The sequence below is a fragment of the Thermobia domestica genome, chromosome 5 (assembly GCF_964235325.1).
Source record: "Thermobia domestica chromosome 5, izTheDome1.hap1.1, whole genome shotgun sequence".
Taxonomy (NCBI): Eukaryota; Metazoa; Arthropoda; class Insecta; order Zygentoma; family Lepismatidae; genus Thermobia; species Thermobia domestica.
The window spans coordinates 214393104-214412353 of record NC_137458.1 but is presented as its reverse complement, the minus strand read 5'-3'; the positions used below and the strand labels follow the sequence as shown (position 1 = coordinate 214412353).

The 19250-nt window shown below is 35.9% G+C and overlaps 1 protein-coding gene across 4 annotated transcripts in view; it reads left to right on the top strand.

Moving 5' to 3' along the window:
* The window catches only part of Pde11 (Phosphodiesterase 11), a 959005-nt gene that overhangs the window by 357446 nt on the left and 582309 nt on the right, over positions 1-19250 (top strand). The window contains exon 1 of one of the 4 annotated variants that reach the window (XM_081759670.1): positions 15497-15518. The exons of the other annotated variants lie outside the window; for them this stretch is intronic. Coding sequence (XP_081615796.1) covers positions 15509-15518 — 10 coding nt within the window. The 5' untranslated portion in view covers positions 15497-15508. Of the gene's footprint in view, positions 1-15496; positions 15519-19250 lie in introns of those variants that run through there. 4 annotated transcript variants of the gene reach the window in all.

Genomic DNA, 19250 nt, shown 5'->3' with positions numbered 1-19250 from the left:
AAACACCTTTCCTCACAGGATTTGCGGCTCTTTTGAACTTGAAAAATTTTCCGCTGCCGTGTGTGTTCCTGTGTACTAAATATGAATCGTCACTCAAGGTAACCAGGTTTCAAAACATGTATGCGTAGGCGATGCGTGTGTGTGTTTGTGTATGTGTAAATGTAGCATGGAGTGCGACTAACATATGGGATTCACATTCTGGAATCAGCTTTAGATTCATAAAAAGACTGAATGATATTGTATAACTTTTTTATGGATTAAGTATGTTCTATCTATTTTACATAAAGTAAGTAAAAAAATGAGAATAAAATGAAAATGTGTTTTCAAAATCCAATATTTTCAAAAGTTAATTAATGTCTTATTTACAATATTTTTTAAAACCATGTAAGTATAGAAAATAAAAATTATGAGATAATAGGATGAAACTTGTGTAAGTTGGCCACCATCGGCCAACTTACAGGAAGTAAATGTATTTTGAAGCAAAAACTATTATAGATTGTAATATAAGCACTTGTAATGCAGAAATTTGTTATTATCTACATATTAGTTTGGAATTATAGATTCTACAAAGTCACTAACGATCTCGCCTTCTGTGCGAGCGGTCCCGGGTTTGATTCCCGGTGGGATCACTCGGTTGAAAAAGTGTAAAACGCTTTTTCAGACCAGCCACCCTAAATGAGGTTTTCCTGGGTTTTCCTCATTCACACCAGGCAAATGTCGGGGTGGTACGAGGTACCAGGCCTCTTCCTTTCTTCCCTTTCCCTGGATAGTGTGCTCGCCGAGGGACGTCATCCCTCAACCGTGACGGGCTAAATGGCCTTAGATGCCGAAAACCCAGAAATCTAAATCCTAAGTCCTAAATCCTAAATCTTAAATGCTACTAGCATTTAACGAAAAAGGAAAAAATGATGAGACATATACCAATCAGCAGATATTACTAAGCTGAAGTAAATTATTGGTTGAGTATAAAATTGTATCTGTAAGTTTCGAGAAAATCGAGAATTTGTTTGTAAATCTAAAAACCGACGCTGTTCAAGAAGCACGCCACTTGTTAAGATGAAATCAATACCGAAGTATACCGTCACTGAGCTATTCATTATGACATTAGCGAGATAACTGTACGGATAATGACATATATACGTAGTTCAAAATTACCATTAAATCAGGAATGCAAATAAGCAACACAATTTTACCAGCCCCCCCCCAAAAAAAAAACTACTAGCCCAAATCTCACAATAGAAATCATTTACATACCTTCGGTACTTTAATAGTGATATTAAAAACTCGCCCGCACCGATGAACCACTCGCTCAGGGCGAGTGGTTATTTGCATCTCTGCATTAAATATTTAATTTCTGTTGAACTAAAATAAGGCACAACATTTGATACGTATTAGTCAGCAGATGACACCGAGCTGAACACAATGAAATCTTTGAGAGTAGATTCCGATGCATAGCTCTCGAGAATTTTTTTTGTAAAAAAACTGATTTTTTGACGCAACAAGTTGTCATTCGTTGTCAATAATAACATGGCCACACACACACACACGCACACACAAATAAAAGTTCTGTGCAGCGGACCCCAGAGTATGGAATAGGGATGGTAAATTCCGAAATTTTTACTTTACGGAATCCGGAAAGTAAAATCGAAAAAATCCGGAATACGAAAAATTCCGAATTTCGGAAAAATTCTAATTTCGGAATTCCGGAATTAAAAAATTTCCAGATTTTGGAAAAATCCGGAATTTAGAAAATCCTGGATTTTTTCTGAATTTCGGAATTTTCCGAAATCCGGAAAGTAAAATTTCTGATTCCGGAAAATGAATTATCGGGATTCCGGAAAATTTTGATCATCCCTATTATGGATTCGATGTATTTTGTTGCACATAATCCAACTTTTAAAACCCATGACCATGTCATAAGGACAATTGACCATGTCATATTTTTATGGGAGATAAATTTGAGCAATTTTGAATAGGGAGGACACACGCTTACCGCCCATTAAAAAAATTGACTTGGTCAATCAACCTGGGGTTTTGAAATTTGGATTCTGTATAACAAAATACATCGAATCCATGCTCTGGGATCCACTGTAGAGAACTTATTTTTGTGGGTGTGACTTTGTAATTGGCAGTTTTTATTCTGTTGGAGAAGAATATTTATTAATGTATTGTGTGTGTCAAAAAATGCTGTTAAGTAGAAAATTATATCTGTTGTTGTTAAGTGTTCTCCCAACCGTGACACACCTATTTTTAACAATGAACAAATGCTCCTAACAGTGATACACATATTACTTGTAATATAAGTAAAAAAAAAAAAAAAAAAGTTCAATATCCAAACATCGTATCTATCTTAGTTTGCCATTGGCACACTATGATTTAAATGTAATTTCAGCCTACTAAAACTCGAAAAATCCTCCCTCAAAGTAGTGAAACGCCAAAAGTATATTGAAAGAGTTCGATTTTACCATTTGATGATCGAAAAATAAATGACTGAAGAATTTCAAACATACTAATTTCACAAGAAGAAAGGTCCAAATGGGTGAATCGAGTTGCGGGATGAGACATAGTGCACCTGATAGAGGATGTGAAAATATGTGTATATGCAGAATTATAGCGGCTGAGCGCCATAAGAAACGGAGAAAGTGAAAGTTCGTGGGAGAAGGGCTATGCTATGTTATTGAAATACATCAAATAAACTGTTGAATCATAAAAATTGTGAACGATAGACATTGCAAACGGTGGTAGTTTCACATATTGGCATAATATGAATGGGCAGAGTAGATCTCTAACCTCCGCCGCCATCTTGAAATCCGCCATTTTGAAATATGTGATATTTTTTGAAATGGAAAGCTAGTCATGTGATATATCACTTAAGGCCAGCATGTTCTGAAAAAGTCAATTATGAGTTTAGTGATCGTTATCTTACTTATTTGGAAGATTTAGGATTATCTTTATAGTTATTTATGAAAATCTAAGAGACTGATACTCGTATGTTGAAAGTTTGGATTATCACGAAAACACATGCAAGTAAAACATATCTACAAGCTAAGTAAATTAACAGTAAAATTTGATATCCAAGTTGCATATTATTACATTATTATTATTATCAAATTTCATTGTTGGATTTCAAATTTCACTGTTAATTTTCTTGGCTTGTAGATATGTTTTACTTACATAGGTTTTCATGATCATCCAAATTTTCAACATACGAGTATCAGTCTCTTAGATTTTCGTAAATAAATATAAAGATAATCCTAATCTTCCAAATAAGTACAGATAACGATCACTAAAGTTCATAATTGACTTTTTTAGAACATGCTGGCCGTAAGTGATATATCACATGACTAGCTTTCCATTAAAAAAAATCACATATTTCAAAATGAAGGCGGAGATTCGTGATCTAATCTGCCCATTTATCTTTTGCCAATATGTGAAACTACCACCGTTTGCATTGTCTATCGTTCACTATTTTCACGATTCAACAGTTTATTTGATGTATTTCAATAACATAGCATAGCCCTTCTCCCACCAACTTTGACCCCTTCCCTCTCCGTTCCCTATGCCGCTCAGCCCTATACCTTAATAATGGACTATTGTTGCATACAATACCGTACGTTACTCCTGTAGTACCAAGTTTACATTACACTCGCTAATACTTCGAGGATATCCTAATTAAACAACGCCTGTGGTTGATCTGTTTCTGAAGTACCACTTCAACAATACTTTATTTAATGCAGGTATCTAACAAATTCGTTGTGATGTCTGTAACTCATATTACGTTTATATTCTTACAAGTACACTAATTATTCGGCATGGTGTCTCACTAGTAGAGAGATCGCTTCTCGTACAATGGGTTCCTGCTTCGATTCCATGCTATATGAGTTTCTGGTGGACAGCGTTACATCCAGGCATTTTCCGTTGGTTTTCTCGAGTTTTTCTCATGTCCTTTCGCATTATTATTCCACCAGTTTTTCATAGTTATTCAGTTTGATTAATCCTCCGTCTCCTTTTAGCCCATAAGGCGTAAGTAAAACTCAAAGATTTCATTTCATTTTTACTCTTTTCCAAAATCTGGTCCGCGGTGGGTCAGTGGTAGAGCGTTCACCTCTGGTGCATGGGGCTCCTTGGTTTGATCTTAGCTCTCGCCAAGTGAACTTTGTGGACGACAAACACCGTGTGGGGGGGGTCTCGGGATTCTACCGTTTCCTCCCACTTTATTCATTCCACCATCAGGGGCGGATCCAGGACCGACTTCTGGGGGGGCGGTGGTTTGTCATAATGCTACTTTTAAGGACTCCAAATTCTGGGATGGATTTTATTTATATATATAAAACAAGAAAGTTTCCTCTTCTGGGGGGGGGGCGATCGCCCCGATCGCCCCCCCCCCTGGATCCGCCCCTGTCCACCATTTTCTTCTGTTCTCATCATCACAGTCTCCTTTAGCCTAGCCGACATAAACGTGGGACGTAAAACATAACGATTTCTTTTCCAAAATGGTAGTTAAAAAGATATCTAAATCCGAGGATGTGTACGTTAGCAAACTCCTCATTTTTATTTACGCCTATATCTATATTCCTTTCGGATTTAGTTGTGACGGTTCAACCAAATATTTAATACGTTTGTAACTTGTGAAAAATATACTTGCTGATACCCAGCTACGCGTGCAAAGAAAAGTGCTCCTTGTACATCACCACTCGGTTTCACAATTAGTAAGACATCTGTTCAAAGTAGTTTCTGGCTGCTTCTCTTGCTTCGAAAGCCACAGCTGTGCTCTTCCTAGATAAACTATCCAAAACTTTTTATCTGATAGAACTTCCAGATAAATGACCGACCAACTGTACTAATGGTGTCGCAACTGTCACACGTACAAAGCTTTTCATTTTCATTTCTAAAGAAAATTAGATTCAAGTCCCAAACAGTCTTGGGAGTTCCCAGAGGAAGGGCTGCACATAACATAGAGAAATGCAGATTAAAATGCTTGTGTTTTTAATTTTAATTGTAATTTTTACCTGTTCCAAATGACAAAATAAAGGTGCTAGACCAACTATTTCCAACCTGGATCTGGTCTCCTTAGGAATCACTATAAATAAAGTAATAATTATTGGGCTGTCTTAAAGGATAACAATGTAAATACACTTTTACCTATATGATTTATTTTATCCTTCAAATTTCGAAGTTTTCGTGACATATTTGACTGAAAACTCTTGTATAATCTGAATTGACTCTCCATCAGACTTCAAAAAATGTATAAAGCATTATGATACTGCTGATTCATTAAATTTAATGTCCTTTTCTTTTTACTATATTATCAAGGCTACTAAAAAATTAACGTAAGATTCGAAATAGCAAGTACTCTTGCTGGTAGTTGAACTCGAGCCTTCTGGTGCCAATTATCACGACACAACAATTAAGGTGATTAGGACCTAATTACTAGTGTGAATCTCCTATTAAGCAGTAGACCTCGTCTCACGTAATAATAATGGTGACGAAAATGATTCATTGAACTCTAATTAATCTACCAATCAGTAGAAGTAGAAACTTGGGATAAGGCAGCGTAAAACGAACTCAATGAATTTGTAAAGAAATCTTAAAGTGCTAACAGATAGGAAGCAATTTATTTCTTTCAAATACTTGCATCAGAATTTACTAGGATCACGCAGTGGAAGTGAGAAGATTATCTGCTAATGCATAGTACGTACATCGATCTGTTACTCCATACAATAAGTCTTGAACGAAAGCGAATTTTTGAATTGTGTTTTATACAATATATAGCTAAGGTATCTATTATATCTATGGCCGAGTTCGTTAATAGAATCAATCTATTACTATTTTCAGGGTAATGGTGCCTTTAACTGTGGTTATCCATATCATGCTAAAACCTATAATATTCACTTGCATCTATGCAACCTGGCAAAGTGGCAAAGGAATGTTGGTTGCCTATAATAAAAGGATATCGAATCGCATGATCTTTGTTACGTTTTAGCAGTTTATTATTACATGTTTTAATTACATAAGTATAATCATTATGAAGAGTATCTTGCCATCACTGCCAAGTCACTTGTTACGGATGTTTATATGCATTATAATCCTCCGTTAACCTCTTCGTTTTCACGTTTTGACTTGAGAATTACTCTTAACAATGCTATAAGTGAGAACATTATATCATGTATCATAAAGGTCTCTCTAATTTTGTTGTTTATAAGTAATAACCTTGAAAACAGAAAATGCTCTGCAACCGAACTAAAATCCAACTTCATATCGTAATTCCTTTTCCGTTTCCTGCTGATTATACGCTCTTTTGTGATATTTATGTGGTTTATAGTTCTGTGCTTGGCTTTGACAGCATCTTACATCCAAAATGCTTACATGTTTCTGAGACCAAACGTATACATAGGCGGCACAACTTAAGTGTATACTTTACATTTTGTAGAAATATTTATATCAATATAATCAATATATTCCTCCTCCTCCTCCTCCTCCTACTATAACCACTATTACTAAAACAATGAAGAGTTATCTCGTTCGTACAATATCAACATTTTACATAAGTTGCAGGAAGATTTACGAGGGCTATTTGTTTTTTCAACCTTCATCAATCCACCACAAGAAAATCACATGAGACGAAATGCAGATTTATTTATTTATTGTATTTATTTTTATGATTGTACTGTATTTGTCATCAACCCAACAGGCAGAAGCCCAATTATTGTGTTGGTGTATTATAAAATAAATTTACAATAGTTTTCTTAAACATAGAGTTCATATTACAGATATCAATTTCTTTGTGTTCGAGTTCGACACATATTTTATTATAAGAAGAGCATCTACTCCAAATTGGTGACTTCAATAATATGTTGGCCCTTGCTTTCTTGCAATAAAACAGGCCAGAGTTATACGGACGAATGTCGGGACATGAAAATTTAGTGTCGATATCAGATCCGTACAATTAAACTCGTTTTCTACTGTTTTATGGAGAAAACTCAGATCTATCACGTTTCGCCTTTGTTCAAGTGTAAGGATATAGGAGTTGTCTATTAATGTTAGTTTTCATAAGATAGACTTCACTTCTCTTTTATGCCAAGTATTTGATAAATTTAGATTGGACTTTTTCCAGTTGGTGTCGATATTACTGTAGCGATGGGTTCCAGATCACAGCAACATATTAGAATTTTGATCGGACATAGGAATAATTCATTTTTATTACTGTGGTAATATTGTTAAACTCCTTTCCAGTTCTAATTATGAACCTCAACATCTTAAAAGATTCATTAAGAATGTTCATGATATGTTATTAAATGTTGGTTTCGTATGAAATGTAACTCTAAGATCTTTGAATTTAATCTATTTAATAAGATCTGGTTAATTGAATAATTAAACTCGATTTGACTTTGTTTCTAATAAACGAAAATGTTTACTTTAAATTTATTAAGAGAAGAACAGTTAGTAATATTTTCTAAGGCATGTTGTAAATTAAGACAGTCATGGATGCTCTTTATCCTAGCGTGTATTTTGAGGTCATCCGCAAAAAGCAGTTTGTCATTTAGTGATATATGATCAGGGAGGTCTTTAATAAGATACGACAGAACTGTTTATTAGACAGTGCTCACTCTCCGTACATATAGACAGACTCTGTCGTTCAATCGTTGCGGAGAAGCAAGTGTGAAAACATATCGAGTGCAATCAAAGCGCCCGCCAAATGTGAACTACGCGATGCAGTTCAATTTCTCCAGCTGAAAGGCATAACAGCCATAATTCAATGTTGAATGTGTAAGGATTTCTGCGGGAATTTTACAAGTGATGGCTGTGTGTGGACGAAGGCTTCCCAATGTGCTCGACAAGGGCGGCCAAAGGTAGAAATCTTGCTGTACGCGTGAATCATCTAGTTCATGAAAGGTGTAGATTATGCTTTTTGAAAAGTCGGCTGTGTTCCCTGAAATGTCAAGATCATCACTTGGAGAAATAGCTTAAATTGCACTCGATATATTTTAAAGTTCCCTGCTTTCGCTGCTCCATAACGATTGAACGGGAGAATCTGTTCATCGGCATGGAGAAGGGCGACGTCCAATGAATAGTTTTCTCTTGTGCCCGTTTCGTAATCTCACTTGGTTATCCTCTGGTGACTTAGCGAAGGCTGGAATAGGCATTAGATTTCTGTGCTTTCGACACCTATGGCCTTGTTAGCCCGTCACACGTAAGGGGATGCCATCACGCTGTCCGGAGGATTGGAGGGAAAGAAAGGAATGGGGAAGGAAAGAAGCGGCCTGGGACTATGTTAGGTACGATCCCGGCATTTGCCTGATGTGAAAGAGAAAAACCTAGGAAAAATTTCACTCAGGATGGCTCGCCTGAGAAACCTGTCACATCTTTTCGACCGAGTGTCCCCACCGGGAATCGAACCCAGAACAGCTCGCACTAAAGGCGAGAACGTTAGCGAACATGCTAACTGGAGTCACTTTAGAGGAAGCTGAAAACATATATCCTTCTTATAATAACGTTTGGCTGTCCTGGTGCGGTGTCCATAGTCAATGTGATTTTTTTCAATAGTAACAACCATAGCGTTGAAACATTCAGTGAATTTCCTTCAAATTTATTTTAGAATTCCAAGCACGAGTGTAGCGACGGAAAGAGTACGTATTTCCTTTTAATCAACTTTTAATAAGCAAATAGAAGAAATCTCCTATTAATACAGTGAAGGGAATCATTGTTATAAAATATAATTTCAAATATGTGACTGACTTGACAAGAATTTTACAAATACTTGTTGCAAGAACGTAATGCATTTCTTGTGTCAAAAATTAGGACTGCCTGCGGCGTCAATTTTTTGTGTAACTTCGGAAGAAAAGGAGTTCAGATATGTGTGTTTCATTGTCACATATTATGGCAAAAATCGAAAGTGAAGATATGCAGATTTTACGAGGTCAAAACCAACTTGAAGGAGGCAACATTGTTGGAGATCAGCGTCCCTTTTGGGTACCGAGGCTATCTGAGACGTGGATTTACAGTTCAAGATGGAATCCGAATCATCATAGTGCGTTCAGCTTTTAATGTACTCCCACCGAGAATCGAACCTGGTACCGCATGCACCAAGGGAAAGGTTTAGTTCAATATCGTCAACGTAATTATCAAGTAAACTGTTTTCAAAATTGTATATGGATATTAAAATTTTGCTTTTTTTTAAAGAAAGGTCAGACATTTTCTGAATCATGTCCCGTATCGGATCAGTGGCGGATCTAGAAGGTAAAAACTGTGGGGGGGGGGAGCTAGAACCAAATTATGATAGGTACCGTATATCATTAGTGTACTAAAAACTTTGAAAAATAGAGGCCTATATAATAACATGAATTATTTTTGTCACTCAAGAAACTAAGGGTCTATCCCCCCGGCCCCGGGTTAGGTCCCCACTGTTTGGATTTTGATACAGCAAAGGTAACTTTTAACTTCATCCCCTCTTGGCAACTTATTTGGTCTAGGAATTAATTCGTGCGGTTTTTAATAAAAATTGAAGCTTTATTTCAAAAACAAAGTAAATGAATACGTTAACAAAAATATTGTCCATCGCTAGCCACTACTTTCTCCCATCTTTCAGGCAATTTACGGATTCCGTGTCGAAAGAATTCCTCATCTTTTGACGCAATCTAATCAAAGATCTATTTTTCGATATTTTCTGAAGAAGTGAACCGCTGTCCAATCAAATCGTTATTCATGCAATCGATCAAGTAGTAGTCAGACGGAGCAGTGTCTGGTGAATATCGCGGGTGGAGTAACACTTTCCATCCGACATTTTCCAAATAGGTTTTGACCGGTTTTGCGACATGTGGTCGAGCGTTATTATCTTGATAAATAAGTTTATTATGCCTGTTATTCCATTCTGGTCGTTTTCAGGCCAGAGCTTGCTTCAAACGCATTAATTGTTGTCGATAGCGGTGTCCATTAATAGTTTCACCAAGTTTCAGAAGTTCATAGTACACCACACGTTTCAAATCCCACCATATATACAGCATAACCTTTGCACAATGAATATCTCGTTTCGGTTGTGAAGGACCTGGTTCACCTTGCTTCACCCAGGCCTTTTTTCGTTTAGGATTCTCGTAATGAATCCACTTCTCATCACCAGTTACAATTCGATGCAAAAATCCCTTCCTTTTCTGTCTTTGAAGCAGCAATTCGCAAACGGTTTTTCTTCTTTCAACGTCTTTCTTTTCAGTTCATGTGAAACCCAATAAGACATCTTTTGAATCATTCCTATGGCTTTGAGACGTTTGGAAACTGTTGTTTGCTCAACTCCAAATGCTTCTGCAAGTTCGTCCTGCGTTTGACACGAATCCTGATCAAGCAATGCTCTCAATTCTTCATCTTCAAATTCTTTAGGCTGTCCAAATTGCTTTTGGTCTTCCAAGCTGAAATCACCAGCTTTAAACCGTGCAAACCACTTCTGACACGTTCGCTCAGCTAGAGCATGGTCACCAAACACTTCCACTAAAATATGATGACTTGCGGTAGCACTTTTCTTCATGTTAAAGCAATGAAGAATAACTCCCCGCAAAAACACTTTATCAGGCACAAAATGCGCCATTTTCAGTTGAAGAAAAAATGTTGTTGTTTCCGCTTCAAGCAACTGAAAAAGATGCTCAATGACAGTAGTTTTCAACGCATGTTTGGATCAACGAAACTATGGGACAATAAGCTAGTTACGCCATCTTTTGTAAAACCGCACGAATTAATTCCTAGACCAAATATATCGAAGATATTACCTTGTATCGAAGAATATTCATGCTGAGATATGAGACAAAGTCAGTTAGTGATAGAGTCTGCCGTAAGATGTCAGGAACATCAAACAGTTGTTTGTGCCATCTAACCACGAGTGAAAGAACTACGAGAACAACGTTTTCCTCTCTTTTCAGCGTCTCGCGCAGTCAATTGTCCCAACTTCTTTCAATTACGGCGTTTATGCAGATTTTATCACTTCGTCAACTTGGATTTTGCCCCGTGGATATTAGCTGTAAAATATATATTGGCTCTTAAAAAATAACTCAAATCAAATCAAAATTTAAAAAAAAGAAAATTTGTAATAATAATTTATTTGTTACTAGTAATATTTGTTACTAGCGCAGTTCCTAAGATTACTTTGTAAATTGTGAAGCATTTTATGAATAAATGCTTTAAGAATTCCATTCTTATAATAATAATAATAATAATAATAATAATAATAATAATAATAATAATAATAATAATAATAATAATAATAATAATAATAATAATAATTTTATGGATCTCTATAATTCATTATTTAAAAAAAATGAAATTATGGAGTGTTGCATTATATATGTAAATAAAAGAACTAGATAAATCTTATTCTCCACTTAGATGAAAAATTACGTCATAAAAGTACAAAATAACGAAATCGTTAAAAGTTTAATATAAATATCTGATACATATAGTAATGGAGGAAGAAAACTTTTTAGTGCTATACCCATTGATATTTACGAGTTCTGTAGTTTTCTGGTAACCATACAGTGTAGATATACCAGAAATGAATAGTATGAAATGAATTGAAGACAGTTCAATTCCCGTCAGTGCTAATTTATCGTTAGGGAAAATAGGTTTATAGACAATATTTGAACCTTTTCTTACCTTATGATACACATCTCAATGAAAGTGTATAAAATCCCATGAGATACTCTGTTTTTGACATCAATTTTTGATCTTTCATACTCCCTTAGAATACGCCCGTTAATTTTCTAGAAGTCTTAATTCCCAAAGAGCTTCTCTCCTCGTATCTCATTTTGTAAATTGGTCCTGATTTCTTAATTTCATCAAAAATCCTTCTGCGTCACGAGAGAAGTGTTGTAGAACAACATTAGATCATATTTATTTCTGAAGTAAATTGTGTAATGACTTTCATATCTTTAAACGTTGATAAATGCTGTTCATTGTATTAAAAAAAAAAAAAAACATAGGGATCTGCGATGACTGTGTCAACTTTCTGTTTGTTATACTATGAATCGTGTAACGTTAAACAATGAACGTGCTGCAAAATAATCTAAAAGAATTATGGTTGATTTCCACGTGGGAAACTTGGAAATAACGTGTTCGAGAATGTTTCATCATATAGCCTGCTAGTTATGGTCGATACAGTTAAACAAGGATGTCAGTGGGAGCAAGTCATACGTTGAGATTCCAAATAGTGTTATACGAGCATATATGCTTTAAAAGTTAAAACTGAGAGTAAACAAAAATGAAACAGGAAGAAAAATATGCCAGACATTCGTTAGAGGTTTAAGACTTGGGTCAACTACTGTGTCTACGAAATTCAGGAAGTTTCTAGTCTTGTCCCGAAAATAAGACGAGAATTGTCATGTTTCTCGAGTTTAAAAAGGTTCTCGCCTCGTGGGCAACACTGCGCCGTGGTATATCGTAAGGATGTACTGCTCATTGCATATCAGTACTTTCCAGAAGGAGATTCTTCTCCTCACAAGGCTACAAACATTTGCTCGTTTCGCTCTTTGAGATGCAGTTAATTCACCTGGGACCCTTCTTTAGACCGTTTTCTAAGCTGGTGAGAATTTTGTCAGATGATTTCTGCATTGCACTAAATTCTTCTTCCCATGCTTTTATATGTTTGACCAGTATCGGCCTCAATAGCTAACTTGAGTGCCTCGTTGCTAGTGGCTTGTGGACATCCCTGCTGGAACTTATCGATGTTCTTATGTTTGTTAAACCACCGTGGCATTGTCCGCTTATTTACTGCATTCCTATCAAATGCCTGGCATACTTCTCTTCCTGTTTCACTAGAGTTTGCTCCCAGTTTTAACTTTTAAAGTGTAGATGCTCGTAGGGCCTATACTGCTATTTGGAATCTCTATGTTTGACTTGCTCTCATTGAAGTCCTCGTTTAACTGTGTGGACCACAAGCAGGAGGCTATGAGTTGAAACATTCTACGTGGAAATCAACCAAAACTGATTGAGATTATTTTGCAATATGTTCGTTAAACTGGTTGAGAACTACAGAGTGGCCCAAAAGCAGGTATACATCCCTGCATTGATCAAGTATAACATTGTAGCTTATAGGTTTATTTGCTTCAGCTGTTCCGAAGCTTAAGATACAAGTAAAAATACATTAAAAACAAATAATAAAGAAACTAAGTCAACCTGAAGAATAACAATATGAAATGATATAGAAAGCAATGAGTTGATCACTACGGGACTGTATACCTACTTTTGGGCCACCCTGTATATTCTACATTGAAACAACTTTAATAAACTAACAAAAATTGTATATTGTATCATTGAAATTATATAAGGAACATAGATTGATAGTATAGGGAGTATACTGCTTATTTTTTTTCACCAATTCTTTCGAAAAAATGACAGTAACAAGAAAAATACTGCTACTGAAACTGGATGGAGCCTTCATTTGTAGTAAGCTTTTTAACTGCCTCCATAGACTATGAAGTGGAAATATAAAGCATATACGTAAGGAAAACCCATGAAGTACAACTTCATGAAAACTAATTGGAGTATTACGGGGACATGCTAGAATAGCAGTTTTCAATGTATAGGTCGTGACGTACTAGTAAGCCCTGAAGGAATGTTTCTCTTGATAGGTCGCGAAATTCTTATATCAGACTGAATTATATACAGCTTAATAAATTTTGGGCTGTATAAATTCATAGATGAATATTCTGAAATTTCGCTTGAAGCATTAAGTAGCTCATGCTGTTCGTCACCTATGCATGATCGGGTGAAACAAAACGTTCTTCTTGGCTTCAAGTGAAAATCAAGTACAAATGCATTTTCAGAGCTACTTCATTCCCATTGAACACAACTTACTCGACTCGAAAAAGTAAGTCGACCAGCTATAGTTATTGTTTGAACACAAAACATATATGCTTAGTTTCTGGAGTAACATCAGAATTTTCTTCATAGTTGTATACTTCTGGGTATCATGAAGTTTAGTACCCAGAGGAAACTTGGTGGCCTCCCGAGTGGAAAAGTTTGAAAAACGCTGTATTAGAAGATTTAGGAACATAACAAGGAAAGTTGCCTCGATGGCAAATGATGAAAAAAACACGGGAATTATTCCTAGTAGAGCTCATCGCTGGCAAAAGTTAAATTTCAATTTAAAATAGCAGAACAACTAATTAACTAGATTATCAAATGCAGAGACACCGTAGCCTAGTGGTTAGAGCCTTGAAATCACGTCCGTGTGGTCCCGGGTTCGATTCGCGGCTGGCGCTTCCCCAATGGTCGGCGTCCACCCAGCATCATGAGGCAAACTGGAGAGTCTCGTGAATAAAAGACTTGACGGCCATTACGTCTAGAAAGCTTCTTATAGCCCTGTTAAGAGTCTTCATCCCGGCGAAATTAAAATACCGCTAATTTTACAGTAATTATGTGATATCTTCAAATAGATAAAAGATAATTGAAATATGAAACATGAGCGCCCTAGACAATATTATTTTGCGTGAGATACCGTTATCACAAGTCACCTAGTGGCTTTCCGTTTTCAGCTGTTTAGAAACGCGAAAATAAATGCCGATTTTCAAAATGGCTCGAAATCAAAAGCAGATAAGTGAGTCGTGATAACAGTTTCTCGTGTAAAATAATATTGTCTAGGGTGCTCTTGTTCCACATTTCGATTATCTTTTATCTATTTGAAGATATCACATAATTACTGTAAAATTAGCGGTATTTTAATTTCGCAGGGATGAAGACTCTTAAGAGACAGGACAATGCAGCGCGCAGACCACGTGTTCGTCGCTAGACTGAACGTAGTTCATCCAGTCGCTAACAGATGGCGTTGGAGCGGTTCAGGCCCACAAAAGGGCTGTTACGCCAAGTGACTTTTTAAATGCAAAGAATATTTAGATGAGACGATTTATACTAGACAAGCTGTTGTACAGATACCAGTGCAATGTTATTTTAGCTTTTCAATTGCAATTATTTCAGTGTTTCACACATCAAGCCATTCTTGACAAGCTATAAAAGTATACGTTTGGTAACTTTACTCTAATCAAAATCTAATGTAATTGATCGTCAAATAGGTTATACGCTTATAAAGTCCATTGCAATGGTCGCATTTTTTTCTTTTGTATAAAATGAATGAACTATGGATCCTGTAAAGTTTAATATTCTTTGAAATGAGTCTCAGACTTGAAATGATTTATAATCACTGAATTATAATGTTCCCTTCAAAATCCTCTGTTGAATCTGCCACTGCTGTTACGATGATGAAGTATTTACATTAATATTTATTTATATTTGAGGTGACAAAATGAAACGTGTAACTTTCCTTTCAACAAGTTTATGTAACAAAAGAAGTTTGAGTTTTGAATGAACTTAGTTTGAAACGGTTGTTTTTGAGAGTTGGCTGTGTGCATGAACTTAATGTCTCTTTCTTTCTTTCAGTTGTTAACTCATCTCGAAGAAAAGAACAATGCTTACTTGCGTCACAAATTAATTATCAATCCTCTGCGCTTTGAATACAAGGATCTTTATGAGTGCATGAATGATGAAAGGTGAGAGACCTTTCCGAAGCATTTAGAATTCTTTTATGCACAACTCACGGATTTTTATCTTACACTTCCACAAATTGAATTGCACATTAGCAGTGAATAGCTCATTTTCTTTCCTCACGTCTTTTTGTGACATAATGAATTGATTCAGTGTGATCTTTTCTCTTCTGGTTCATTAAATGGTGTACAAAATAAGATTTACTCGACGTAATATGTGTGTATTTATTTGTGTGCTACAAAGTTCAGGGCATTTGATGAACCTTTTTTCTTTGTTTCTTTGAAATTGTTGCTATTAAAATTATTGTAATAATCTTTGTTGCTGTATTCGAGTATTTGAATTATTATTCTTTACTCGTATAATTTTGTTTACTCGAGTAGTTTTTCGTTATTTGAATAATAATTCGAAAAATTAATCCAATATCTATTTTGTTCAAATTGTCGACTATAGAGTTATTTGAATTTGTAGGAGTTAAAATCAACGAGAATAAACTTACATATTTTGTCACTTACGTTTGGAATTTTCAGTATGTTTCTGGGAACTTATTTTTTCAATTAGTGAATAACTTAAAGATAACAACGATCATTAAAAATTTAGAAAGTGTGCCAGATATAGGCTGGTCATATCTCTTTGAAACTAAAACGCGCGACATTGAGCGATATAGGTTGACCATATTTCTTTGAAGCCAAAACTGGACATTGAGCGATATAGGTTGGACATATTTCTTTAAAAACAAAACGGGACATTGAGCGATATAGGCTGGTCATATTTCTTTGAAACCAAAACGGGACATTGAGCGATATAGGTTGACCATATTTCTTTGAAACCAAAACTGGACATTGAGCGATATAGGCTGACCATATTTCTTTGAAACCAAAACGGGACATTGAGAAGACACAAACGGAATATTAAGAAGATAAAAATGGGATATTAATTTGTAAACTTGAAGGCAAAAGTTTTGACCATGGGACACAACATGACAAGCAGCACCAGCTTTACTATATGATATGCACAAGCGTTCGCAACATGAATTTTTAATTTTCCCTGAATCAATCATTTGAGATATCTTCCGTACGTAGTATCGAACAATACGACTCTGTGCTTATACTAAGGTGACCAGATATACTCTTTTTAAGAATATTATACTCTTTAGGAGGTTCCTATACTCTATATTAATTTTTTCTCGCCAAAAATGATTGCTTTATACTCTTTTCCTGTGTTACATCAAAGTGATTTGACCTAAAAGCATTTAAAACTCACATTATTATTAATCACATTTAATGATAACAATAAATGAATCTTCTTAACAAGAAATGGCTTAACAAATCATTCTTGCCACAGCATTCGATCAGAAAGTAATAAATTTCAACGTTTTTTTTCCCCCTCATATGACAAGCTTAGTTAGTGTTTCTATTTCCCTGTTTATTTACATCAATACACGTACTCGTTGCGGTCAAAATGTTTCAGGTCATCTTAGAAAAAAGACTTCCACCTGTGCTATTAACACACGCATATAAGTTACGGTTTATATGACTATAATATACGTACTGACCAATATTAAAAGCTCTGTAAAATTGGCAGTTTTGTTTAAAATTGTGGGACGGTCGGGAAATAAGACAAAAGTGATCGTGTGTCTCATTCAAAATAGTACGTATATGGCCATCCAAGCAAGACAATATCTACAATGTTATTAAATTGATTAATAACTACTTCTAGATTTTTAATGTCAGAAATCTGTATGCTCAGTTTATGATGACGTCATTATCGGGTATTTAAATTTGTACAAAATATGGAGTCCCGAAAGCTAAATTTGGTCATTTAATAGCATTTTATGTAGGATTGCCCAAGGGACACCATTTTCACGACACCTTTTCGAGACGAGACAACCTCAACTCTTATCTTGTAGGCCAGTGGTTCCCAACCGGTGTGTCACACACACGTCTATAAGATGTCTCGCGAAATTTTAGGGTTTAAAAAATCATGAAATATTTAATACAATTAGCTAAAAAATCAATTTTGAGACAGACTGTGCATACGAGTCAACGCCTCCAGCAGTAGCAACATTGCTCAGTACTACACAGTGTCACTATTTTATATATGCTTTTATAATTTGTATTTTTATTATTAAAAAATCAAACACGTGTGTCGCGATGTCGTAAAGTGTATCGTCAGTCAAAAGGAAAGGAAACGAAATCTTTAAGTTCTACGTACCACGGTTATGCCAGCTAGGCTAAAGGAGACGGTGATGATGAGAAATGAAGGAAATGGTGAAATGAAGAAAGCGGGAGAACCCCGAGGAAACTCACGCACACGGTGTTTGTCCACCACAAAATTCACTTGGCTCGAGCTGGGATCGAACCAGAGATCCCAAGCACTAGAGGTGAACGCTCTACCACTGAGCCACTGCGACGTCAGTCTGAAGGTTGGGAACCACTGTCATAAGCAACCATAATTCCTTAAGTGTTGAATGTCCTACTTTTCAAAATTATCATTACAAGTTATTTACAAAAAAATAAGGAGAGTAAGCGGCAGTGTAGTGAAGATTTAGCTTTTGTATGACGCGTTCAGTGCACAAGAGAACCAAATCCACTTTTTGGTCATGTTGAACATATTTCATTTTTAATATATCTAACTGAAAGCTCCTTTCAGAGCTTAAAATATTCATGTCCAGACATTGTAAATAACTCTTACAATGTAAAAAAATGTTAATTTTTCTATGTACTTAAGCTTACCGTATGAATTTTATATCTTTTTCTCACAACTTCGGTAATTGAACTTGATTCGATTCCCTTGTACTGTGAACATTCTATATTTTATTTGAAAATGAAATCTTTGAGTTTTACGTTCCACGATTATGCCGGTTAGGCTAAAGGAGACGGTGATGATGAGTAATGAATGAAATGGTGGAAGGAAGAAAGTGGGAGGAAACGGGAGAACCCCGAGAAAACCCACGCACATGTTTTTTTCCACCACAAAGTTCACTTGGCAGGGCCTGGGATCGAACCCGGGACCCCCAGCACCAGAGGTGAACGCTCTACCACTTTTTTTTTGCCTCAGAAACTTTAACTACTCACTACTAATTTTACTTGCTTACTCATTTTACCTTGCTTTTCCAATGATCTAGAACGACAGGGACACGAACACAGAAACATCGAGGACAATTAAAATCACAAAGGCTCTCCCACCGGGAATCAAACCCGGGACCCCGTACACCAAAGGCGCACGTGCTAGCCACTAGACCAGCGGGGAGGGCAACCACTGAGCCACCGCGGCCCCTATATTTTACTTGAGGCTCAGATTGAAAGCATAGTAGGATGAACATGAAGCATTAATATAAAGGTAACAAAGCATGTAAAAGAGATTTCTAAATAATGATTTTATTTTACAACACACCAATGTTAAAATATATTTTTGTTTGTGTGTATGTATGCCTTATAATGTCAATGTCATAAAATCGTGGAGCATCCGCATAACAATATCGGTTTATCCAAGAAAATTTCAATAGACCGTCAGTATATTCTTTGGATTTCATTATGCATCCATTAGACGACCAGTAGTATTCTTACCTAAACATTTATGGATATCTATTACGTGCAGGATGACCATAGCATATTATATGACTAAGAGAACCGACAACAAAGCAAAATATTCTCCATCAACTACCCGCCGTTATTTCCTTCACACTTCCTTTAAACATTCCATCATGTGCCTTGTAATTATTTTCATCATGTGAGGAT